The sequence below is a fragment of the Accipiter gentilis genome, chromosome 18 (assembly GCF_929443795.1).
Source record: "Accipiter gentilis chromosome 18, bAccGen1.1, whole genome shotgun sequence".
Classification (NCBI taxonomy): Eukaryota; Metazoa; Chordata; class Aves; order Accipitriformes; family Accipitridae; genus Astur; species Astur gentilis.
This window is the reverse complement of record NC_064897.1, coordinates 28,801,826-28,826,771: the sequence shown is the minus strand read 5'-3', so window position 1 is coordinate 28,826,771 and position 24,946 is coordinate 28,801,826. Positions and strand designations below refer to the sequence as shown.

Below are 24,946 nucleotides of genomic sequence, written 5' to 3'. Positions count from 1 at the left end.
CCAATCCCCGCTACAAACTTGTTACACTGTTGTAAAAATTACTTTGATTTGTAAAGCTGTTCTTTCAGGGAGAATGAATCTATGGATCTAATGGCACAATACACCTTCATTCCAATACAGCTGCATCCGCAGTTAAAGACCTTATTCTCGGCCCTCTGTTCCAGCTAACTAGCCAATATTTGGGAGAACAACAGAGAAGGGAATCAGATGTATTTGATATGATCCAGTTCACTGCTAAAGATTGTGAGGAACTAACAGCAAGTGCCAAAAGCCTTGCTTATATTTTCCAAGTTCAAGCTCCTTCTTGAGATCACGCTGATTTACTCCCTCATCTGCTCTACGTTTTCTGGCAGCTTTATGCTTCTCACATACAACCATAATCTAGTCAGTGCCTCAGCTTCTTAATTTTCTTCAGTTGCAAGAGAAACTCCTCTTATTATTTATGAGTTAAATTTTGCTCAACTTTTCCATCTGGTTGCTGTACCAGTTTATGGCTTTTATTCTTTCAGCTGTCATGCTCCATAAAGAAACTTAATTGCTTTTTGTACTCCCCCAAAAGGAAGGTGGTCTACCATGCCCTTCAGCCTCAATGCGGTCTCCCAGGTCACCCAGCATTGCCAATCCCTGGCATTCTTTTCTTGGGGTCCATATAAGCATTTGACATTGTTTCTTAAAACCACAGTTGGGAGAACTGTGAGAGAATGAAAAATGCCTCTTCTAATGTTTTGGGACCAGATGGCAAAATAAATCCAGCCTATTACCTGCCTCGACGCTGATCTCACCAGGTATCTGCGGCCCCATCTGAAACGATGCCTCTGTCAGTGCCTGTAGGTTGCAACTCAGAGAGGAGGGACTGGGTCAAGAAGGCCTGTGCAAACACGCTGCAGTAGCAAGCAGGTTTACGCACAGCTCGCTTTGTCCCATCAGAGGTACTTTTATTTCTATGCTCAATAAGAACACCTCACACACTATGTACACACGAAACCGTCAAGCAAACCAGCGTTTTTTGCATCCTTAAGTAGGAATGACTGCATGCTCCCAGATGAAAAGCTTTCCTTAGCGGAAAGGTTCGACAATAACACCTAAGCGCAAAGATGGGCTCCGCAGAGACATTATCTCAACGAGGCTTCACAGAAAAAGGCGCTCATGTCTCATCCGTGGCTATCTGAGAAGCCTGCAAGAGCAACCCCGAGCCCCCCCCGGCGACCCCTTCCCCGAACGCCTGTTGCGAGAGGGGCCCGGGCGCCCGCCGCAGACCCACTCAGCCCTCCCCGACGGCTGGCACGGCTGCCGCCCCTCCGGAGAGGCGGGAGCGGCGGCGGTCGAGGGCAGGGACAAGGTTCCGGCGCCACAAGGCCTCACCCGCGCCACGGGACACGGGTGGGAGAGGGCGAGAGGGTGAAGGGAAAGGGCGAGAGAGCGAAGGCCGCGGCCCCGGCCGCCACCTCACGGGGGTGGCTCCGCGCGAAGCATGCCGGGTACTCCCCCCCACACCGGCCTACACGTCCCGGCGTGCCCCGCGGCTGCCGGCCCCGTAGCCCCGCCCACGCGCGGCGGAGGCCGGCCGGCTGCGGCACGCCGGCCGTCAGCACCCGCGGGGCGGGGCGGGGCGGGTCCCCTCTGACGTCACGCGGCGCAGCCAATCCCGGAGGGGAGAGCAAAACTGCCGGCTTTCAAATCCTCCGCCTCCCCCGCCCGCCCCTCCCCCATCGTCCCCGGCGGCGGCGTGAGGGCTCGGGCCGGCCCCGCTCCATCGCCTCCCACCCCCCTCCACCGGCACACCAGCGGCGGATCCGTCCCGGCGCGGAGGTGAGGGGAAGCGGGGCGGGAGGGGAGGCGGCAGCCGCCGCCGTCGGTGGCCGGGGGAGGCGGCTGTGCGTGAGGCGAGGCCGTCCCGCGGACTAACACGCCGCCGCCGCTGCCCGCCCGCCCGCCCGGCTCCTCGCGCGGCGCTCCCACGCGGAGGCGAGGGTAACCCCCTCGGGGATGCAGGTCACGGGAGACCCCTCCACGACGGGCGGCGGCCGCCCGCGCCTGCGGCGGGAAGAGGGGAAGGGGAAGGGGGGTGGCGATCGCCGCCGTCTGACGGGGCCCGTTATGGCGGGGGGATGTGTGTGTCACGGGGGCCGCCGCGGAGAGCGGCTCCCTCGGGGGGAGAGAGGAGCCCTCGGCCGGCGGCGGGAGGGAGCTGTCAGGGGCCGGCCGGGGGCTGTCACCCGGCGGAGCCGGGAGCCGGGCCCTGCGCTGCCGGGAGAGCAGAGCAGAGCCAGGGCCCTCCGTGGGAGAGCGCAGCAGGTAGCCGGCGTGTTGTCTGTTGGCGTGGGCAAACTGTTGTAAAGAAAGCGTTCGGCCGAACCAACTTTTTTGACCGTCGAGAGGCGTTCGGCTTCGTACAGTCTTTAAGTAACGAGGTAGCCTCTCCAGCCATTTCCAGATCTTGTTTTATACACCAAGCATACTAACTCTTCAATTTTTATTCATTTATTTTTTTTTAAATCTTTCCGTGCAGAAGAACTAGCAGCGAGGAGACCTCTGGTAGGCTCATAGTTCGGTGTGACTGACGTGTTTGCAAGAAAACATGCTTCAGGATGCGATGATGAATTCGTATGTTGAAATTAGGAAGTAGCCTGTGTGTAAGATGAGGAAAGTAAAAGGGGGGACTTAAGGGAAAGAGAAGCGAAGAGACCGAGTACACATGTAGAGTATAGAAGAGCATCATAGCGGAACAGAACTCGGTTTTTAAACAGTAGAGTGATGAGGTATTTAAAAGTAAAGTTAATAATTGAACTGGGTGAGCTGACTGACTTCTTTGGATCCTAACTTGTTCCTGTCTGGTAAAGCATTCATGGGTTGGAGGATGTCTTCTCTTTCTCCCTTCTCGGTGCTGGATTGGCAGAGGTTGGGAATGTCCATCAGTCTGGTATCTGTGTGGCCTGGTAGGGGTAGAGTAAGTTATGTGAGCGTCTTTCTCCTGGTAGCACCTACTTGAGAGGACAGTCATCCTAGAGAAGTGATGTTGATCAACCTTGGGGATGTTTTCATTCCCCCTGTGTTCAAAAGCAATGCTACAGTTAATGAAAGCTGAAGAGAAGCTGTACCCTGGGGAAGCTGAAGGCAAATACTTCACAGCTAACCATCAGGAGGAAAGGATGTATGTACAACTTTCGCTTAAGAGGTGTTTTGAAACCAGTGCTGTTGAGGTCAAAGAGCTATGAGAGTGTGGGCCCACTTCTAAGTCAGACAAGAATGGAAGGGAATCAGTTTTCTGTTGTAGGAATGAACCTTCATCCCCACTGATACCAGAAGTCTGTTTTCTAAGTATGTTGCTTCTAAGCGCTAGTTGTGTGTAGTCTTTTATCCCAGCAGAGGTGCTGGGATAAGAAACATGCTCTGTTTATCCTGCTGAATCAATGGAGGCCAGTTACTTCACACAGTGATTGATATTCATTAAATAATGGTACGCAGATGCTACGAGGCATGGCTAGCTTCAAACTTGTGCCTTAAGGCAAAATGGTTGCTAATTCATCATCAGTGTAAGATCATCCTGTTTAATGTGTGTGATAAATCTGTGTGGAACATCCGAAAGGAAAGAGAACCCATAAACTTGAGAGAGAGTTTTGTATGCAACACACATGATGTTTTCAGCAACTCGGTGGTTCTGGAACTGTGCTGACGAGGGCACTACTGGGGATATCACTGAAAAGAAAAAACAGTTGTGTTCATTCTAGCTTGCGTTGGAGAACAGGGGAAATGTGCAGTGTGTATAATTAAAGGATGGGGTTTGGGGAGAGAGGGATGTTACATTTTAATTGTAAAAGCATCGCAGAAAGAGTAAAATGTTTTAATGCGGCCTTAATCCATAGCTTTAGCTACTGATTATTTATGAAGTATAACAAGTCCATCAAAACCCAAGTCTCGTCAGTATTGGAAGAATCAACACCATCTGACTGGCTGGCTTTGGAATATTAATCTAGCCTAGCTGTCATAAGTGAGCTCTGGGGAAAACCCTAATGACACTGAAAACTCAGTATCTCAGGAACAAAAAACACATTAGTGTTCAAATAAATATGATTATTCATACAGATTATATATTGTAGTTTGCTTTTTTTTTATGTTGACCGTTTCTTTTAATTGACAGCTCTTAACATTTGGAAAAGCAGAAAAATGGCATCAGAAGACATCACTAAGCTTGCGGAGTCACTTGCCAAAACCAAAGTGGGTGGTGGACAATTGAGCTTCAAAGGCCAGAGCCTTAAACTCAATACAGCTGAAGATGGTAAGAGAAAATACCCTTGTGTTTCGAAGTGTCTCCCTGAAATTCTGAAGTCCTGCGGTAAACCTCCTGCTAATCCTGCATGGCCAAGCTGTCATAATATTAGCTGCGATGGAAGGGTCTTTCACCTACAGCTGTTTCTGGTAGAGACACTTCCTTCCCTTCTTGTACCCTGCTTTGACCTGCTATGCTGGCAGTGCTACAGCTGGCAGAATTGGGATTTGGGACTCTGGTGTGTGATTCTTGTTTTCTTGCTGTTCTTTCCAAGTCCTTTTGGCAGTCACTGTGCGTTAGAAGTCAGTGCTCCTTTTAAAAAGAGTAAGCAAGTGCATGACAGCACTTGGAACAAGTAGATGCTTCAAAGACTTGCAAAGAGGAATGGGCTGATACGTTAGTCCGCTGCAGTAGTTCAGTTTCTTCCCAAATTCTGATCAATTGGTTAGACTCTTGTTTGGTTGTTTGTTTGTTTTTTTTTCCCTGGAATACCTCTTGCTGGTATATGTGTGTTTCCCAATTAAAAATGTCTTGCAGTGGCTGCTAATGTAGTAAATATCTGGAGAATATGTATATATTTGCTATAGATTATTTGCTATAGTGCATACCTTTTTTACTGATTCCAAAGGTGATGGCTTTTTATATGCCATTTTAGTATCTCTGAATCATAGAATAGTTTAGGTTGGAAGGGACCTTTAAAAGTCATCTAGTCCCACCCCCCTGCCATAAGCAGGGACATCTTCAGCTAGATTGGGTTGCTCAGAGCCCCGTCCAGCCTGACCTTGAAAGTTTCCAGGAATGGGGCATCTACTACCTCTCTGGGCGACCTGTTCCAGTGTTTCACCACCCTCATTGTAAAAAATTTCAATGTAGTGCAAAGCCACTGATCTATGGGGAAAGGCTTTGGAGTTTGGGAATGATAGCAAATGCCCAGTGACAGAAGAGAGTCTGCAGCCGGCTCCTGTGTCTTGCCCTCGAGTTAAATTGTTCCACCCTGACATATTTGCTAAACGGGCATCCACTTTTGTCAGTCAGTGGGAACTTCTTCCTGTTGCTGTGGCACCAATTCCCATTAACTTTTAGCTTAGTCCTTGCATCTTTGTAGGCACATGCACTCTTGCTCCTAAACCATGTGCTGAATGGCAGAGGAATCTTACTTAGAAGTAAGGAAACTTACTTTTGCAAATAGGAGGATGGCTATCGGAGAATAGAACTAGAGATAAATTATGAAAAGGCAGGGTGGGAAATGGAGAATGTTCTCTCTAGTGACCTGACATTTTAGCTCTGCTCTCCACTGCTGTTTCAGGATTCTTTCAGATAACATTGCTCAGCTGTTTTCACTAAGGGTAGAGTTGAGCAAGTATTGCTGCATCAGAGTGTTACTGTGGTACCCAAGATGACAGTTAAAAGGCCAACTAGACTATCTGCTTTTTTGCAGCTGAAGAAGTGATCAAGCAAATTGAGGAATTTGATGGCCTGGAAGCACTGCGTCTGGAAGGCAACACAGTGGGTGTGGAGGCAGCAAAGGTCATTGCCAAAGCCTTGGAGAAGAAATCGGAGCTCAAGGTGAGATCCTCAAGTGGGTGGTGGTGAAAGGGAAGAAGTAATGTAGAGAATACTCTTCCTGCAGTAGCGTGCCTTGAGTTAGCTCCAAAGGTTGCTTGGTGGTTCTTCCAGTAGGAGGAACAACCATATGAAAATATGGCAGAACATGGGGACTTTGGGATAATAGCAACATTTTCTGCATTCCTAACTGTTCCTGTTCAGAAGGCTTCCAATTGTAAAGCTGGGAAGCTGTGCAAGGAAGAGCCTCTCTGCAGAGGCAGAATCTGTAAACAAAGAACTGTGGCAACAGAACTTAAGTTCTAGTGGAAAAGCTGCGTCATATCTTCTGGAGAATGATCAGATCTTCTGAAGAATGAGTCTTCAGAGAATGCCTGAATAGGGAAGAAATAATGGAGGAAATGCACCAGGAGGTTTTTCCATGTCCAAGCTATGCTTCCCTACTACTGTTCTAGCCTAATGTTAGGAGGATGCTGTGCTGCTAGAGGCACTGTCCTTTGCAGGAGAGGAGTGTGAAACATTGATTCGCGTTAATCACCCAGGTGTGTGTGGCTTTTCAAGTAAGTTCAGATTGTTGAGCTCCATACCTTAGTAAAACATGCATTCCTAATGTATCCTTCAATTTCCTGCTTCTTTTTCCTGCGGTAATTTTCTTGGCAGAAAAGAATTCCAGCTTGAATGCAAGCAAGAATTCTTGTTTTATTTACAATGTGCACTTCAGTGGCTTTATGTCCTTGCAAGTGAAATAATTGTAAAGTTAGTTCTTGTAGCGCTTTAGTACAATCAAATGACAAGCCCAAGGGAAGGCAGACAGTATTAAGCTGTCCCCCATGATGTAATGTAGCTTGTATGTTTAAACCTCTGTACAACTATGTTGTCCTAAATATTTTAATGGCTTCTATCTGTATGTTTCTTATTTTAGAGGTGTCACTGGAGTGACATGTTCACAGGGAGACTAAGGTCTGAGATCCCTCCTGCTTTGGTAAGTAAAAACTAGATCTGAGACTTCTGACAAATATAACTTCTTTTCTCACCTGTCATTCTTTTTGTGGGAGTATGTTTTTTAGCACAGAATTGATCTTTCTCTACACTGTTAACACTAAGTGTCTCAGAATAGGCAAGTGATTCTTTTTTTTGCTCCTTCTGTATGAGGTGGAGAAGAGTTGATAAAAGGCCAAATGCAGGTCCATGCTAGTGAAGAACCTTGTCACTGGGGAAAACATCCTCATGACCTGATGGATAGAATGGGAACTAACCTTTCTAAATAAAAGCATATGGCCATCTCTTCCAAGAGCATTCAGAGCTCCCTACCTCCTTGAGTCCTGTGAAGCAAGAACATGATAAACTCAACAGAATGAAAACAATATTTCTTTTAGCAGTGTAGAGTGGGAAACTCACTTTGAAAAATGAGCATTTGACCTAAAGGGATGGGATAACTTCTTGGTAACTGCCTTATGGTTATCTTTGGCTTAATTCGCACAGCTTCTTCTCTGGCTTTAGCTCTAAAGTTTTATTTCCCTATGCAGCTTTGCTGAATGTCTTCAAAGTGGAAATTTTTTGCAGAATCACTCCATACCTAGCCACTGCAGTGATGCTGTCACTAAAAGTCAATCTACTCCCTCCCTCCCACCCACTGCCATCTGTTTCCTTACAGATCTCTTTGGGGGATGCACTCATTGCTGCTGGAGCCCAACTGGTGGAGCTGGACCTGAGTGACAATGCCTTTGGCCCAGATGGCGTGCGTGGCTTTGAGGCCCTGCTGAAGAGCCCCGCGTGCTACACTCTGCAGGAACTCAAGCTCAATAACTGTGGCATGGGCATTGGTGGTGGCAAGGTAAGGGTTGTCTCCTTTTTGGGAATGAGGTCAGAGCCAGGACTTGGCTCCAGACTGCCCTACACTGAATCACAGAATGGTTGAGGTTGGAAGGGTTGGTGATTGTCCAGTTCTAGAGCTGGATATACAAAACACATTTGGATTCCTTCAGAATGAGATTCTGAGGTAGTATAAACTGCTTGGTTTATCTCTAGATATTGGCAACCGCTCTGAAAGAGTGTCACAGGAAATCAAGTGCCCAGGGCAAGCCGCTTGCTTTGAAAATATTTGTGGCTGGCAGAAACCGTCTGGAGAATGATGGTGCCACTGCCCTGGCTGAAGCCTTTGGGGTAAGTAGCAAACCAGAGCTTCTTGACAGCAAATTGGAGCAAGGTGTGCTTAAGTGCTAATGTTAAAGATAATGCATACAGAGCTTGGCTCACCTTGGAGGAAGGGCCTGATTGTTGGTTTACTAAAGTTGTGATGTTTGCTGCTGAAACTGGAGTCTTCAACAAGTGCAATTAGAACTGATGACTGAATGTTTGTGGTGTAAGTTTCCAAACACATAACTAGTGGCTGTGTAAATTAGTTACTTGAGGGAGAAATAGGCATCTCCTGAGTAGATTAATAGTAGTCCTATTCCTTTTTCTCCCTCTGTGCTAAGGGAGGTTATCTGGCACTGGGGTAGGTGTACCAGCTGACCTCTTGAGTGCCTCTCTGCCTAGTTGTTTAATCATCTGGCAAACGCAACCTAGTGTTTTCGCTAGGATCATCCTGTGAGGTCTCTAAGTGGTGCCTAGCTTTCTCTAGCTGTCACTGGCCAACTTGCGCTTTTGTTGGATAAAGAGAATTCACTGTGTTTGGGGCTATCTACTTTCCTTTTCCTTCCTCCACTGCTGTTAAAAGCAATTTCTGAATTATAATGCATATTTTCAGGTATATTAACAATGATATCACAGGTTATAGGTTTTTCTTTCTTTGTAAAGAGCTGTCTGGATGTGATTTTGACTAATCAGCAATCGTGGCAAAAATAAGACTTCTTAAATACTCGAGAGGCACATAACAAAGTGATTCATGAGGAATTCAGACTGAATGGCACTACCAAAATGGGATTCATTACTGTGTTTTGTGTCATGCTTTTTAGTCCATAAACAGTGTTCATACTAATTTTCTTACGGGTTTGCTTCTGCAGTCAGGGTGAAATGTAGATCTTAATTTAAAAAATATTGTATCCAGTGATGCTGCTTGGTCTGTTTCAGTGTTGTTGAACCACAGGTGAAGAAGTCATGTTTTAAGGTATCCTAGAGCAGACACAGAGGGAAGATACTACTTGGGACTCTTAGAATCGGGGGCTTTATATTAATCTGACACTTGCCACGAGCCTGCAATTTCACTTGGATTTGTGACATAATTCCTGGTAAATAGTTCTATGTAGAAGAGCTAGTCGAGTTTTGAGTTGGAGGAAAACAATTTTAAGCAAATCCTAGAGTAGAACACTGTAATCTGGAGTTGAACTATGTCTCCTAACAGCTTTTTTTTTCATCTGCATCTTTTCCCAGATCATTGGGACTCTAGAAGAGGTCCATATGCCACAGAATGGAATTAACCATCCTGGCATCACGGCACTGGCCCAGGCCTTTGCTATCAACCCACTGCTTAAGGTTATAAACTTGAATGACAACACCTTCACAGAGAAAGGAGCTGTGGCCATGGCAGAGGTGAGTTGTTCTAAGCAGTTGCTTTGGGTTTGTCTTCTGCCTCCCAGTCTCCTCAAATACAGTTAGCATTAGCACCTCTGGGTTGGTGGAGCCACATGACATGCTGCGGTGGGAAAGATGACCTTCCAGGAGTGATAGGAGATTCATTTCCTTGCAAGTCTGTACTTTGAAATTTGTGCTGCCTTGCAGACTCTGAAGGCGCTTCGGCAGATTGAAGTGATCAACTTTGGAGACTGCCTGGTGCGTTCAAAGGGTGCTGTTGCTATTGCTGATGCTGTTAAAGAAGGGCTTCATAAATTAAAGGTATTGTTGTCTTGGTGTTCAGCTTTGAATCTCTTTTGAAAATGCTTTGTTTCCCATTTCCTGGTTTTCTGTCCATTCTCCTAGCACTACTGATTATTTTAAAGTGGAATTCATTTCAGTGCAGGCTCTGTGCTCACAACTCAAAATCAATAAGCTGTATTGTAAATCAGTGGCATTGCCACATCCAGCTGAGACTGTTCTACATGGAGGTGTACCAGTGATCTGTTTAGACTCCACTTGATGTTTTTGAAGCTGTTGGTTCATCAGAGCAAGTGCTATTCAAGAAATCTGTTAATGGAAGTATCTGACTTTAGAACCTCTCAGAGGGTCATGAGTGGGGACTGATACGTTCCTTTTCATGAACAGCTTGTAGTCTTTTCAGCATTTCAGAGTTCATACAACTAATGCTCTTTATTTGTTAGTGCATGTATCAAAGGTCCAAATATTTTTAGCTTTTTGGCAATATCACAGCCTCCTACATCAGTATTTGCATAGGACTTGTGTTTGACAACATTCTAGACAGTAATGTATGTAAACTAGGATCTCTAGAAACACCTGCCATGGGTCACAACTGCACTGGGACAGATGCTGAACACATAATTCCTAATCTTGCAAGCTTACAGTCAAAGACAAAAATTCAGCTAAGTGCTGATATTTATTTACATATATGAACCTGGTACAGAAAGAAGTAGGTGCTTTGTGGTGTTGAGGTCCCTTGCTCAGCTTTCTGCTGGTTCTACTGGAGCTTATGTCTGAATCTCCTAGGAAAACTTAAGTAGGGGTTCTGATGGGGGTATTGAGATGAACAGCCACAGGTTAAATCCTTTTTTTTCTAGAGCAGAAGTGGTTAAGGGGGGGTAGCATGAAGCAATCATAGCTGATTCATTTTGTTCAAGGACTGCTTCCCTTTTGCTGTTAATATTAAATCTCTTCTCAGGAAAGGATTGATTGAGCACAGTGTGGAATGGTGGGGGATGGTGCCTGGCTGTTGAATAACTTTACTCTTACTAGTCTGTCCACACTGTTTCTCTGCTCTCTGTGTTTATCAGAAGTAGTACCACTCACAGTTTGTGTTTTGAAGGCCTTAATTTGCAATGTAATTGTTCAAAAGCAAATGTGCAGTCCATTTAGTATAGTAGCTACCCTTCTTCAGTAAGACTTGCTGGTGTGTGAATTCTAGAATGTTCTTGTGACCCTTGAATAAGTGAGGATCTCCAGTTAGCTAAGTACTTAAATGTCTGCTGCCTTTTTGGTGAGCAGTCAAAATGCTCTGGTCTCTGTGGCTATCCTAGTAAAGTGGTTACCTTCAGCAGTGCTGCTCTTTACAATAGTATGTTTCAAAATGCCTCTTTTAGATATATGAAGTAGGAGTATGTGCCAGGTTTTATTTATTTCCAATTAAAAATTTTTTTTTTTTTTTTTTGCTAAGAGCCTCTTCCAATGAGATTCTTTCCAGAACACTTGTGAGCACGTGAAGCTTATGGAGATGATGGATGTTAATAGGAATTCTGCAAAGAAATGTTCTTCTGTTTCTTAGGAACTGAATTTGTCCTTCTGTGAGATCAAACGAGATGCTGCTCTGACTGTTGCTGAAGCTATTGAAGATAAGGCAGAGTTGGAGAAGTTGGATCTCAATGGTATGTAAGTTTGCTAGGTCAAAATATGTCTAGTCTGATCCCAACAAGAAACCACTAGGAAGAATGTTGGCAGTATCACATGTTCTAGTCTTGCAACTGTCAGCATTTAAAAAATGGTACTCAGAGTAGCTGAACTTGGATGACCTTGGGACAGGAAGCAGTTAGATCCTGAAAGTTTTCTTAAGCCATGAACTCAGTTAATTGTTAAAGTTAAGCAGTTTTGGTACATCTTGTAAGGTGGAAAGATTAAACTGATACCTATACTTGTTTTCAGTAAAACTTTTTTAATTGTTCATTGTGATATCAGATATTTCATACTTGCAAACAAAACCCTCTGTGTGCATCTGTGCAGAAGAGTGGGAGAACTTTGACCAGTGCTGGCTTTTGCTGTTCGTACCTTGGGTCACTGCATTTTGGTGGTACTGTGTCATGTGTCTTTGTTTTAGAATCACTGAGAACAAGAGCTCTTTATAGAACTAGCAGGAGGTCTCTCAAAGACACTCTGAAAAATTAGGGGATTGGTTTGTTTCCAACCATCATGTAATGCTCCTGAAATTTGGTTTAACAAGTGTTTGATTCTGACAGCTGAAGTCTGTGTTGCTGTCTCTAAGGTGTTGTGTAGAAATGACTGATAACTGTTCAATTTCAGAAATAACAGGTAGACAAGGTTATACAGCTAAATCCTCAAGAACAAACTTGTATGCATCTGTTAGGTCTGCTCCCTTTCTTCTGTCAACCTAGGTAACTGTCTGGGAGAAGAGGGATGTGAGCAGCTCCAGGAGATCCTTGAAGGCTTCAATATGGCAGCTGTGCTGGGATCTTTGAGGTAGGCAGGGTACCAGAACTTAAATCAGAAATTTTCCAACAGTTTTCATCAATACTTTCATTCACCTATCTGTTTTAAAATAAGGACTGTAACACTGCAGATGGATGTTGGTCTGAGTGTGCAGCACAGTCAAGGGATTCCAAAGCAGGATAAGCCTTGTGTCTTGTTTTCATTGATGGACTTATCTCAGTGTTAATTATTGATTGTATTCCTCACTCTTTGCTTGTCGTTGTCAACAGGGTGACTGAAGCCTGAGTGTCCCCTTAATCTGTTGTAGGTGGAGATGTACTTGTGGTAGTAAGACTTGAGGAGAGGCTGCTTTTTTGTTCTTGAAAAAATGTTTGAGTTCCAGTGTACAGGAATTACAAGTGTGTAATTAATGTAACATGTAACTCTCAAACCTTAGTGATGATGAAGGGGAGGAGGAAGATGATGAAGAGGAGGAGGAGGATGAAGATGAAGAGGAGGAGGAAGAGGAGGAGGAAGAACAGCAACAGCTGAAGGAAAGAGGACACGGAGAACAGGAGTCACTGACTCCTAAGAAGATAATTGATTCACAAGTAAGCTTACTTCCAGATGCGTTCTTGTTTCCTCAGCTGGAGCAGAGTAAAGGAGGAAATGAGATCTGGAGCGAGTCTGAACTTGGTGTGCTGGCGGGAGTTCACATTCCTGCATGGGCTGGCACTGTAGTAACAGTCAGGGAGATAACATGCAGGAAATAAAATGGATTACTTGGAAACATGTTTTGTTAAAGTGTGCATATGCACACTTGCATGGAGGGAAAGGCTGAGTAGCGGTTGTAACAAACATGGGTAGAAAAAGTCTTCCCATGTCCAGAAAATGGTGGGAGCCTTGTACATGCAATACCATGCAGTCGTGCTAGCGTATTCTGGCTATTCCAACTCTGGGCTCATTCCAGCCTCAAACAGTTTTCAAATAGAATAAATCCTGACCTGATGTACCTGTGTCCTGACCTGTCCTATGTGCCTTTGCTGCTGAACCAATTTACTTACTTCCAAGAGTAAACTTGAGATGGATTCTGCCTGTTTCAGGATTCAACTCCAGTACCATCTCCTCCTGTGGACGTTGCCACGTTCCTTGCTTTCCCATCACCAGAGAAGCTGCTGCGACTAGGACCAAAGTGCTCTGTGCTGATAGCTCAGCAGGTAGGTGAGCCAGTGGTCTTCTGTGCTTGATTGTCTCTCAGAATCATTTAATCCTCAAGGGTGATAACTTTCTCTCGAGACCTACATTTGCATCTTCTCCCCAGTGATCCCGAGGAACCTTATAGAAGCAGATGATGCAGTTAATGCCTATACTGGTGCCCAGAGCTTCTACATAGAATAACTTTGCTTCACAGTGTTGCCTATGACTTGTGATATGGCCAAGGGAAAACTTGATGTCAGCTGAAGGCTGTAATTCTTGTCACAGCCCTAGCAGAGACACATCTTCTGTAGCTGGTGAGCAGTGAACTGAATGGCGCCTGATTTTTTTTTTTTTTTTTTTTTTTTTTTTTTCTTCCCTTGTCTTTCAGACGGATACATCTGATGTAGAGAAAGTTGTTACAGCTCTCCTAAGGATATCCTCAGTCTTCAAAGATGAAGCCCCAGTGAAAACAGCAGTGCATGAAACAACAGGTGACTGGGCCTTTCTTCACTTTGCGGTGTGACCTGCTTCATTGTCAAGGACACCAGTGTGATGCAGAGGAAGGCCCCTGTGGGCCAGGCCATTGGACTGTTTTGTCCCTGGCAGCAGGAAACCCCAGATAACAAAGTACCAAGCTGTGCCATGCTGTTGTGTGGAGTGAAAGCAGAGATTCATTCTGAACTTAGCATATCTTGTGCTCCCAAAGCTTGATGATGACTGTCAGTTGTAATTGCTGTCTTAGGGGACCTGTGCTGCCCTTATTGCATCTCCTTGATGCTAGGCTGTCAATAGCCAGTAGTCCTCTGTTCAAAGGTCAGTTACTTTTTCAAGGTCGTTTACTTAAAAAGCATTTTGCAGGAAGTAGCCTCTCCAGTGTAGTATTAAGAGAGTGTAAAGAGAGACCTCTTAGTGTCTCTTCTTACAAGTCTGAAAAATGTTTAATTTCTTCAGGAAGCAAAAATTTGCAACATGGGACAAGGCACAGAAGCTAATGTACAGGCGAGGGACTGTTCCTCACTGTATATTCTGGAGCAGTGATTCGGGTTAAGTCTGATTTTCTTTTTTTTTTTCCCGCAGACTAATAGTATCCCTCCATGTTCTTACTCAGAAACAAGAACTTCCAAATGCTCCCAGGCGTCTGACCACTGACTTTCATCTTTTTCAAATCCCCCAACAGTACAGTTCTCCCATACATGAGCTACCTATCAATATTGTGCAAAAGAACTGGATCAATTATTTTTAAGACCACTTAGAGTGATTTACTGCAAACAAATGTGCATTTCCCTAGTTTGGATTTCTTAGTTTGGAATACTGTTAGCTGTTGTCTGTAAAACAGTAATGTAATAGAGTTCTCTGCAGTTGATTATGGGTCCAATCAACCAAAGATAGTTGGCATCTCATTGAGCTAGTGCTGGCCTTGGCTCATGCCCGTTGATGAGTTGTCTCCAACAAAAAATGGAGCACAGGATATTTTTGTTGTCTGAAGTGTGCTTGTGTATGTATTTATCTTGATAGCTGTTCCTTACTACTCCTGCTCCTAAGGGAAAGGTAGAACCTGGCAATTACTCTCCTTCCAGAGAAGTAACCATCAGCTCACAGTGAGGTCCCTGATTAATGTCTGACACTGTTCTACAGCAGCTGTAGTGGGTTCTGCTCATTCCAAGAAACCAGAATGGTCAGAGGTCAAAACGGGTACCTTGCCTTGTAGACATGACAGGCTAAAGCACTAGTTTGCCCATAGCTTGTGGGAGAATATTGGTCCTGAGGGAGCCCAGAAAACAGCTAAACAAGTTTTCTTTGTGTTCTCATTCCTTGTGGTTTCAAACGAAAGGTGAATTCTTGCTGGCCTTTACAAGGTCAAGGCTCTAACTCTTGCTGATCTACTTCATCTGATCATATTTATACACATGTACACACATAGCATGCATGTTCAAATGCATTGAGTAGAGCATTTTGTGGTGCATAGGACTAAGGTTGAATAGCGTCTGAAGCTTGGCAGTGTGAGAATTTTGGTTTGGTTTTTTTGCTGTTTTTGTTGGGGGTTTGTGTGTGTGTTTCTGTGTTTTGTTTGTTTGTTTTTTCCTTTGTATCAGGCCTTGTACTTAAGGTCTGGGTTTTACCTGTCTCAGTGTTTCAGAGATTATATCTAGTACCCGCAAAGACAACTGGAATCTTAACAGATATTACCTCCCAAAATTCCTTTAATAGCTGATATTCCCTGAGGTTCTGTATGATCAATCTTGATCTTAAAATCTGTAACAGCATCCCTTTCTATACTGTTTAATATGATGCATTTATTTCTTTTTAGATGCCTTGATGAGGAAAGCCTTCACTTCTGCCACATTTAATTCAGATGCATTTATCACAAGCCTCTTGATCCATATGGGACTGCTTAAGGTGAGGAAGCAGGAAAGGGTTAAGTTATGGTTGTTTTGGCTGTTTAAGACCAGACTGGCTGGGTTTTGGGTAATTATGTTGCCATGGAAGCAGCTGGGTGCCTGTGCATGCCTGATGCCCAGGGACAATGGAAGTCTGCAGGTCCAGCAGAAACTGTAAATTACAAGGTTGCATTAGGATGAAGGAGGTGTCAGCTCTTTGTACCTCTTCTGCTTAATGTGCTCTGTGTTCTCAGTCATCCCCTAAAGGCAGGGAGGGTTAGGTAAGGAAATAGTGCTGCTGCTGGACTATGATGTCTATAAAAAGCCATGTCCAGGAGTCTAATCTACAATATTATTAGTTAATGTGGTCCTTTAGGGAACCTCTTAGCATGGCTCAAAAACATATATCCAACTACTCATGCATCTTCAAATGCATTGAGTAGAGCATTTTGTGGTGCATAGGACTAAGGTTGAATAGCATCTGAAGCTATAGCATAGTAGCATGATCAATAGCATTCAACATCATGCTTTGGAGTATCTTTGCCAAATACTAGAGTCAAGTATGTAGTTACAGGAAATAAACTTTCTTACAAGAAAGGATGGAGGGTCAGTAGGAAACCTGGAAATTGCATTAGAATACCCGTAGCTTTACTTTCAGTGAGATGACTGGTGAGAGATTCTGTGTGCAAACTTAAGGAGCACCTTTGCCTACTTGTGTTACAAGGGTTAATGCTTCTTGCTGCCTCAAGACCTAGAAGCTGAGAATCAAAACTTCCACCAAGACAATTCTAAATGACAGAATAGCTGTAATCTGTGTTGTAGCTGCCTGCTCTTAATTATGTTTATAGATTTCCTTCTGGTAATATCCATCTTGGGGTGCAGACAGCTGCTGACATGCTTGGATACATCTTAATTTCCGAAGATTGAGCTTAGCCTTTCATTGTGTACATTGAACAATGCTGGGCTTTCCACTTCTCGGACAGTTCAACAGAACCAGAGATGGTTTCTGTTCTGCAGAATGCTTGTTTTGGGGACTACCACCTACCTCTTATCCCATACAGAAAACAGCAAATATGCATGAGGCACAAGTTACAGACTTGTGTTCTAGAAGAACTCTTTCAGACCAGGAAGTGGCATTGATAATAAAGCCCTTGAGGATCAGCCAGATGATTTTTTTGTCCTCTGTGATAGAGCATTGTTGATGGATTAGGTATATGTGGAGAAGGGAGCATCTTCCATCATTTTCTGTCCCACATAGCTGGAAGTACATGAGCAACAGGTATTCCTAGCACCATGAAATACAAGGTCATACACCTAGAAACACAGGTCCAGATCCTGCCTACAGAATGAAGGGCTTTAGTTGGGATGGTAGTGGAGAAATAAATGAAAACAATGTAAGAGTTGGGACATGTAGGTTAGCATCACATTAAGAGCAAGAATAACTTATGCACCGTATAAGCAGGGCAACAGCAATAGGGATGACTATTAGCTTTATCTTGTACATAATTGAGAGACCAGTTCTGGGAATGCTACATCAAGTTCTGGAGGAAGCCTGCCAAAGAACTGGACATGGTACAAAAATGAGCTACAGAATAATACATGAAAAATTTGTATAATTAAGGCAACTGAATTTTTTATGAATTAAAGTCAGGTGAAATTCCTTAGAACACTTTGACACAGGGGCCTCTGAGAAGATTTGGCTTTTTCACTTGCAAGGTCATTACTTCCCTTTCCCCATTGCTGCTGCTGTCAATGACTAGGCTCTAATTGTGAAGTACTAGAATGTTCTTGATGCTGCTTTATTTCAGATGCTGGTGCTGGGAAGCTATGGAGTTGGCTACCTTTGCTTGAGGAACATTGCACTTAATCTAGTGAGCAGCTTTCTCTCCTACAGTGTATGGCAGCACTTCATTCAACAGAGAATTCATTACCTCTGTGAACTAGAGTGTATTAGATAAAATAGTGATTGTCTGATTTCCTTCTTCTTGTCCTTTTCTCAGAGTGAAGAGAAGATCAAAGCTGTCCCAAGCCTCTATGGTATTCTCATGACCTTGAACCATATGGTCCAGCAGGATTATTTCCCTAAATCCCTGGCCCCAGTTCTCTCAGCTTTTGTCACAAAGTGAGTATTATACTTGCCATGCAGCCTTCTCTGTGGGAGCTAGTGAAACTGAGACTTAATAGCTACCTGCAAGCTGTTCTGTTAAAGCCCACTAAATAGCCGTTCTGAAATTAAGGATTAATCATTTGATGGGCCTCTCTTTTATCTTGCTTACTCTAGAATGCAAGTTTTAGAGTAAAAAGTCTTGACCCTAAAGAAGAAATGGCAGAAAGCTGGCTTTGCATCTAACTGACTCTGAAGCAGAGACTGATGCCAGTCACAGAAGAGGTGTTTTGAGCTTAAGGAAACCTGTTGGGTTTCTAGCCACTGCTTGAGTGAACTATGAGCACACTGGATCTAACTGTGCCCTCTAAGTCATCCTTCTGAGTATGATGGTCAGCAGAGCTCTACCTGAATTGTCATGCTGTGTAACACTGAACACCAGCAGATCAAACCAGTGCAAAACACAAAGACTGAATTTATTCCTAAATGAAACTATTGCTACTGTGACAGCAACATGGCTAGTGATTTTTTTGAGAACTAAATTGGGAGCATAAGTGTTGAAGAAGCTGCTTTACTGCCTGCCTCTATTTAATGTTGTTACTTCTGGTATAGGTATGGAATCAACTCCTGCCCCCACCAGCTTTAATGTCTTAAAGCGTAGATAATGCAATAGCAGTGGAATCTGTATCTCTTCTGGATTAAATCAGTGTGAACTTAAGTGTTGATGTGATTTAGAAAAAACACCCCAAATAGTCCTTTCCTCAAGAAAGCAAGGACTTCAGCAGTCAAGGGGAGAAACAGTCCAAAATTGTCACTTGAAGCAAAACCAGCAGAGGTCTGAAATCTGTTTGGCACTCAGTGGCTCTTTGGCTCAACATGGACCATGTGTCACATAGGGTGAGAGCAGCTTTTTAGCAGGTTCCAGAAGAAGACTTAAGCCTTCCTGATTTTCTTGGTGTGGGGAATATGTTGAAGCTTGGGATCTTCTGCTGGTGAAAAGCAGAGGAATCAAATACTTGTGGTCAATACAAAACATGGGCAATAGAGATTCAGTCAAATATTGGCAGTCAGTCTTAGTTCTACTGGGATTGGAAGCAGGCCAGTTGTGATAGGGGAGAATTTTTTCCAAGCGTTGGTGTGGCTGAAGCTGTCAAAGCTGATGTGTAGCAGTGGTATGTGTCCAGCAACCAGCCATGCTAAAGTCAGTTTTGGAAAACAAAACTATGTAACTAGCTTGTTTATGCATGTGCAAATGCTAACCTAGAGGCCCTTCTGGTGGAACAGTTTGTCTCCTGTCTCCTCTCTGGCTTGATCAGGCTAAGAATTAGGCAGTTAGAAGCCTGTGACCATATGCCTTACCAAATGAACAAATACGTCTCCAACTCAATCATGATAGGTTTAAGTAAGAAGTATCAGGACTTGCTGTGTGAAGTTATCCAGACATATCACTGGATTTCTGCTGTTTCCTACACTGCTGCCTGTGTCTGTGATCTTGCTTGTTGATCATATAGATATGTACAGTGTAAGGATCCAATACCAGTCCTAAAATAAAAGGGTGAAGAAAATGGATTACTTCATCAGGCACTAATTATGCAGAGACCCAGCTTGATCAAAACAAGTACCAGTTAGTGTCAGCCCCAGCCCTCCAAACAGAGGATTTTTAAATCACTCAAAGCTGGGAATACAGAAGAGGGGACTTTGGTTCAGTGCATTTGACCCTTCTAATTGCTTATGTCAGATTCCAGTGCCTAGAGTAGCCCCATAACTCAACTTGACATGTCCTAAACGAATTTGCTCACAAAAGACACTTGTCCCCCTCTCCTTGTGTGTGTGTATGTAGGCCTCTCCCAGGCTCTAGGCCTGCAAAATACCAATAAATGTTTTTCATCTGTAGATGATGCTGTATGTAACAAAATCAGAGTAAAATTCTGGTCTTAATGAATTCATCAACAAAAATTCCATTGAATCCACAGCCAGCATTTCACTACCAAGTACAAGAGGGGAAAGTCTCTGAAAGAGTGAGATTTGTTTAAATGTTCTGTAAAAGTTGTGTGAGAGCCAAGAGCTTCTCACAGTAGAAGGCAGATCTGTCTGCCTGCCTTTGGTATGTAAGGGTGCTAATGCCAAGCCTGCAGCCTGCAGTGTCCCTGGTGCTATGGAATTCTTGGAGCTGAAACTTTCTCTGATTTGCAAACCCCTCTGAAGTCAACACTATATACAAGCAATATACCTTTGTGTTTTATAAATATGTGTATTTCTTAAAATGCTTTCCCTAAGGGAACAAGGATAGCAGCTGTTAAACCCTTTACAGTTGCCTGGAGAGAACAGTCCAGTTAAAACCGCTTACCTACACTCCTAGTCTTTCCTTGGAATTCAGCCAGAACAAAATCACATCCTAACCTTAAATTAAACCTCTAACAGGTTAACATAGTAATTTGCAGAGCTCATTTGGTCTCTGTTTCTGCAACAAATCTACTTCCACTCATGGGTTTGACAGAGTCCTTCATTTACAGCAAACTGGTATACATTTTTGTGATATTGTCTAGGTTTTTCCTTTAGGATTGCACTTAGCTGCTTCAGACTTCTAAAGCTGTAAAGTTCTTGTAGCTGCCTAGGCTAGAGCTCTGCTGCCTTTTGCTGCAAGAGGCTCGCTTCTGGAGTAGTCATTTTCCTCCTTTCTTTTGTGACAATTTGTGATGTAGGTAGTGTTCTCCATTCAAAAATAATAATAAAATTATGGATACGGACTGTGTAAGCAGCATCCATCTTAGTCTGCTGAAGTCAGTCCTTATTTTCTTTTTTTGGACACAAGAGGGTGCTGTGAATCCACATGTGCTTTTCCGTAATTTTTCAGGTGGAAACACTGAAAGTGTGTAGCTGTCTGCCTGCCTACTTGTGACTTGCTGGAGTTGGTGGTGTTTTTTGTTGTTGTTGGGGGGGGGGGGTTTGCTGCTCTTTGCTGTTGTATTGGATCACATTACTGGCCTCTTTCAACATCTGTAGCACAGGGTGGCAGGTAATTTAACTCCACAGCAAGTAAGGAGGCTCTTGGTGTTAGAGGAGGCTTGGTGTTAGGAGTGGAGGCTGAGGGAGCTTGGCTGTAATCAACATCAGCAATTCAGGTTCTCTATTTCCAAAAACGGGGAGTTGCCTAGGCAGAATCAGCCTGCTCATTGCCAACTGGGCTGGGTCTTCCAAAGGTGATGACTGAAATACCTCACCCAGCTGCTCTGAAGATAAATGGCAAGTTGTAATTGTGTCCTGTCTGTTCAGTGTGGGGCATTGAATGGCTCTTGGGGGAGCAAAAGGGGTTAACTCTTCTCCAGGTTGTGCCTTGTTAAACTGCAGCAGACATGGAGCCCTATACCAAACTGCCTCTGCAGCTATTGCCCATGTACTATAAATCCAGAGACGAACTTCTTGCTCCTACCTAGATCTTTATTTCAGCTCCAATCTTTATTTCAGCTCACCTTTTTTCTCCAAATTGTGTAGACCTCATTGCTATTAATTAATTTATTGATTCAATTACTTAATTCTGCTTATTAGAAGTTGTTTTGCTGTGGTGGGGTACGAGAGAGGTAAAATTAATTATTTCCATTCTCAGAACAGTAGAAGACATTGGATTAAAATTCTTTAGTGGACATTCCCTAATAGGTGGATACAGATTGTTGGAAGTGTCAGTGGTGCTTAGAGAACAGTTAGCCTGTGGAAACAGAAATATACATTACTGGGAGGTGATGGGAATGTTAGGGCAATTTAGCCCCATGTTAACTGTGCTGTGACTGTATATTACCATCGTCTGGTTTCAAGGAGCAGGTCATTCTGTGTGAGGTAGACCTCGCTATTGCCATCTCTGTGCCAGGCCCTTTCAGAAGATGCTCTGCAGGTTCTGTGGGCTATTTGTAAGGCACCCTGAAAGGTGGCCCAGCAAAGCCAGTCTGGTGTTAACTTGACCTCAGGCGTGGGGAGGGCAGGAGGTTACATTTGCCTCTTTTAAAGACTTAAAAAGCCCCAAGACCAAAGTTACCATCGGGTCATAGATAGAAGATGACTTGGCAAGAAAAGTTTTGAGTATGAGCAGGCTTGTCTTCTGCGTTTTGAGGCTCTAAACAGTGGATCTATATGGAAAATTCCATTGCCAGAAGGGAGGGAAGGGGGCTTCCACCCCCACCCACTTCGTTCTACCCAAAATGAGACACCAGGCTGCAGAGATCAACAATCTGCTGCTGATTTTTTTTACCCGTGGAAATAAATGTTTGGATTCCTGGTTGTTGTCTTCCTGACTCAGACTCAGCAAAGAAGAGAGAATTTTCCACAGCAAGCTCTGAATGGGAAGCAGTGATCCATGCAGCAATGAGGGAATGGTTTCAGAAGAGATAACTGAGGGGAAAAGATGTAGGCTTTTGGGCATGCAAGCCCAGTGCATGTGAAATAGTGTTTATTTGCTCATTCAAAGTCAGGTACAAAGCAGCTCTTAAATTTAGTATTTTAAATCTCTCTCTCTCTCCTCTTTCCACAGACCAAACCGTGCTCTTGACTCCTGTTCATTTGCTCGCCACATGCTCTTACAAACGCTCCACCAGCTGTAAGAGATGAGATGTGCTGCTGTGCCCTTCCCTCCTCATAGGACTGTCGTCAGCAGAGAACTCAGAGCTGCGTGGTGGGAGAGGATCCCAGAGCCCATACAGACATGATGTCCTTTCTCTTTTCTTTTTCTTTTTTTTTTTTTTTTTTTTAATTTTTTTTCCTCACCCCCACCCCCCCATAGGAGGTCTGTCCTTCCTTCTGCTTTCATAAATTTGGACAAATCCTGCTGAATTTTTTTTTTTCTATGCCTCATGAAGTGGCTCCCTGGTCTGCAGGGCAGGTGCTTATGCTAGGATAACGCAGTGCTGCTCTGAGCTCTGCATGAATTGAAAAGAAGAGTTCTCCACTTTGGTCGCATTGGCAAGGGTGTGCCAAGACTAACAGGGGGCCCAGAAGAGCTGTCATCAGGATCAACCCAGTTGTGCATTTTGTTTTATTTTATTGGACTGTGGCTCCTCCCTGATGGCATTCAGTACTGTGTAGGAGGAAGGCAGCTGCTGCCCCTGCTTCTCCAGGCCAGGGGAGTGCTTGACCCCCTTCTGCTGCTGCTGGGTCAGAGGGGCAAACTGTGCTCCCCTTTGTTTCTTCTTTCAAGTCCATTTGTCGAAGACAGTGTGTGGCTGATTTGTATTTTAATATACTACTCCCTTGCTGCTGTGGCTTAGAAGATTCATGTAGTGTGGCTGACCCTGGTGGCCATTGCTGAAGGGAGCAAGTGTATTTTTATTGTAAATTTTTTTGCCATCACCTGTGGTGTTCCCTCTTCCTGCCTTTTCCCTGTCCCTTTCCCTTCTCTTCCTAATTAAATAGGCTTGGTTTGGAAATTAATACAGTCCATGAAGTCCCTGTGGAATACATATTCCCTTTCTCCTCCCTTTGACAAAACACTGGGACTGTGTGCACTGTTCACATGTTTGAAAGCTGAGCACAAAGAATTAGGGCTGTGCTGATTGTTCTTGGGTGCTTTTTTTTTTTTTCTTGTGCTGAAGGAGTAGCAGCAGATGCCCCTAAATCTCTGTATGGAGGATTGTCCATGTGCCTACACATTTGTGGCGCCTACCTGTACCAGTCCTGAGCATGCAAGCTCACAAGCTCTTCTGTCAAGTCTCTGAGAATCAACCCATCTCTTTCTCTTTAGGCAGCAAAGAGTTGTTCCTTCCATCTCTGTTTTCAGTTGGAAGAGACAATTCATCTTCCCTTACCCAACCTGGCAGTCGATGTGCAGTATAAATAGAGCCAGAGCCAGGAAGAAGTCAAGGAAATGGAGTTAGCTGTCCCTTTGTTGTGAGAGGCGATGTGTACCACAGCTGGCAGGGTGCATGTGCTTGGCCTAAGTGCAGGAAAAGCTGGTGTTTAACTCGCAGGGTGTGCAGGCAGCATGGACAGAAAAAAAGGCTTAGAGCTCTGGATTGAAATAAAGTGTGTCGTATGCGCAAGACCTACTTGCATGTGGTCTCTCCTTAAATTTCTTCAGGTTGTGGGCCTGCTCAAGGCAACCACTGGTGGAACTGGAGTAGCTGTAGGAAGTTTTGTGGGGCTATGAGCCAGCAGGCTCAGGAAAGCAGTCTCTCATTGCTCTGGCAGGGGAGGTGCTGGCTTTTGTGAAAGAGTGGTGTCTCCTCATTAAAAAAAGGCTGCCTTAAGGCTGAGAGCAAAGTGCCTCAGTCACAGTTTCTGTGACTGAAACTGGAACTCCTCTGTGTCCAAATTGGTAAAAATCAACTGAAGTGAAGGTACCTGCACCTACAGGAGCTTCAATCACTGCAGGCCAAGCCCTGCCTCCTTCACCTCATCCCAGCCCCTTCCTTCAGCTGTCTGTTGCAAAAGCAAATCTGTTAAGTTTTGCCATGAGCTTGAGGGCAAAACCAAGACATAAAAGAACCTGTATTTTCTGTAAGTCTTCAACCTAGCATAGCTTTCCTTAAAGCTCCTTGGCCTCTTGCTGCTCTTCATGTCCCTCTGCCCTGGAGGAGGGTTGTGGAGAAAAGGAACATGATGCTGAGACCAAGCCAAGGGGTTAATCTTCACAGCAGGCCATCTGCAATGGGTCCCATGGAGCGTGTCCTGGGTGCAAGGCTGTCCGACAGAGCCTGTGAAGGTGAGAGGGATGGTGCTGCTTGCGTGATGGTCTGTGGGCCAGGTCATGGCCAGAACCTGTGCGGGAAGCTTTGAGTAGCCAAGCCATAGTAGAACAAGTGTGAGATGTTGATCCCTAAGTTTCTTTCTAAAGCAAACAATATATAGAAACAGGATTGTCCTGGTCCTGGGATTCAGGGTCAAGATTAGATGTCTATAGGAAAAAGGGGGGTGTGAGGGTAGAAGTGACAGTCTCTGCAGAAGACAGATTCACACGGACACAGAAGTCCCTTAAAATTGGCTTATGCCTCAGGATTAGGGGAAAAAAAACCAAACAGGGTGGGAATTGCTAACTCTGGTTTCCATGAGTAGTTGCTCCCAGAGGATAACTGTTTCCCAGTGGTGCCCTGGAGGAACGTGGATTCATTCCAGTATTGCTTCAGCCTGTCTTGTTCAACCATCTCACCCCAAAAGCACTGCTGTTGTCAGAAGTATTTTTAATTTGAACTTATTTAGTCCAGCAAGGCA

At 44.4% G+C, this 24,946-nt stretch overlaps 1 protein-coding gene across 3 annotated transcripts; it reads left to right on the top strand.

The window, feature by feature from the left end:
• The first annotated feature begins 1,699 nt into the window (after positions 1-1,699).
• On the top strand, positions 1,700-23,780 carry RANGAP1 (Ran GTPase activating protein 1). 3 transcript variants are annotated; one of them, XM_049822017.1, is made up of 17 exons: positions 1,700-1,809; positions 2,510-2,535; positions 4,139-4,276; positions 5,706-5,833; positions 6,753-6,812; positions 7,485-7,664; positions 7,859-7,993; positions 9,203-9,361; positions 9,551-9,664; positions 11,202-11,301; positions 12,043-12,127; positions 12,534-12,687; positions 13,180-13,293; positions 13,662-13,764; positions 15,582-15,670; positions 17,652-17,773; positions 22,275-23,780. In XM_049822017.1, the coding sequence occupies exons 3-17, from the start codon at positions 4,165-4,167 to the stop codon at positions 22,342-22,344; spliced, it is 1,725 nt and encodes a 574-aa protein (XP_049677974.1). In that variant the 5' UTR covers positions 1,700-1,809; positions 2,510-2,535; positions 4,139-4,164; the 3' UTR covers positions 22,345-23,780. The 3 variants fall into 3 exon arrangements, with proteins under 3 accessions (XP_049677974.1, XP_049677973.1, XP_049677971.1); XM_049822016.1 differs by lacking the exon at positions 2,510-2,535 and having other exon boundaries at positions 1,720-1,809; XM_049822014.1 differs by lacking the exons at positions 1,700-1,809; positions 2,510-2,535 and adding an exon at positions 2,554-3,151.
• The last annotated feature ends 1,166 nt before the right edge of the window (positions 23,781-24,946 follow it).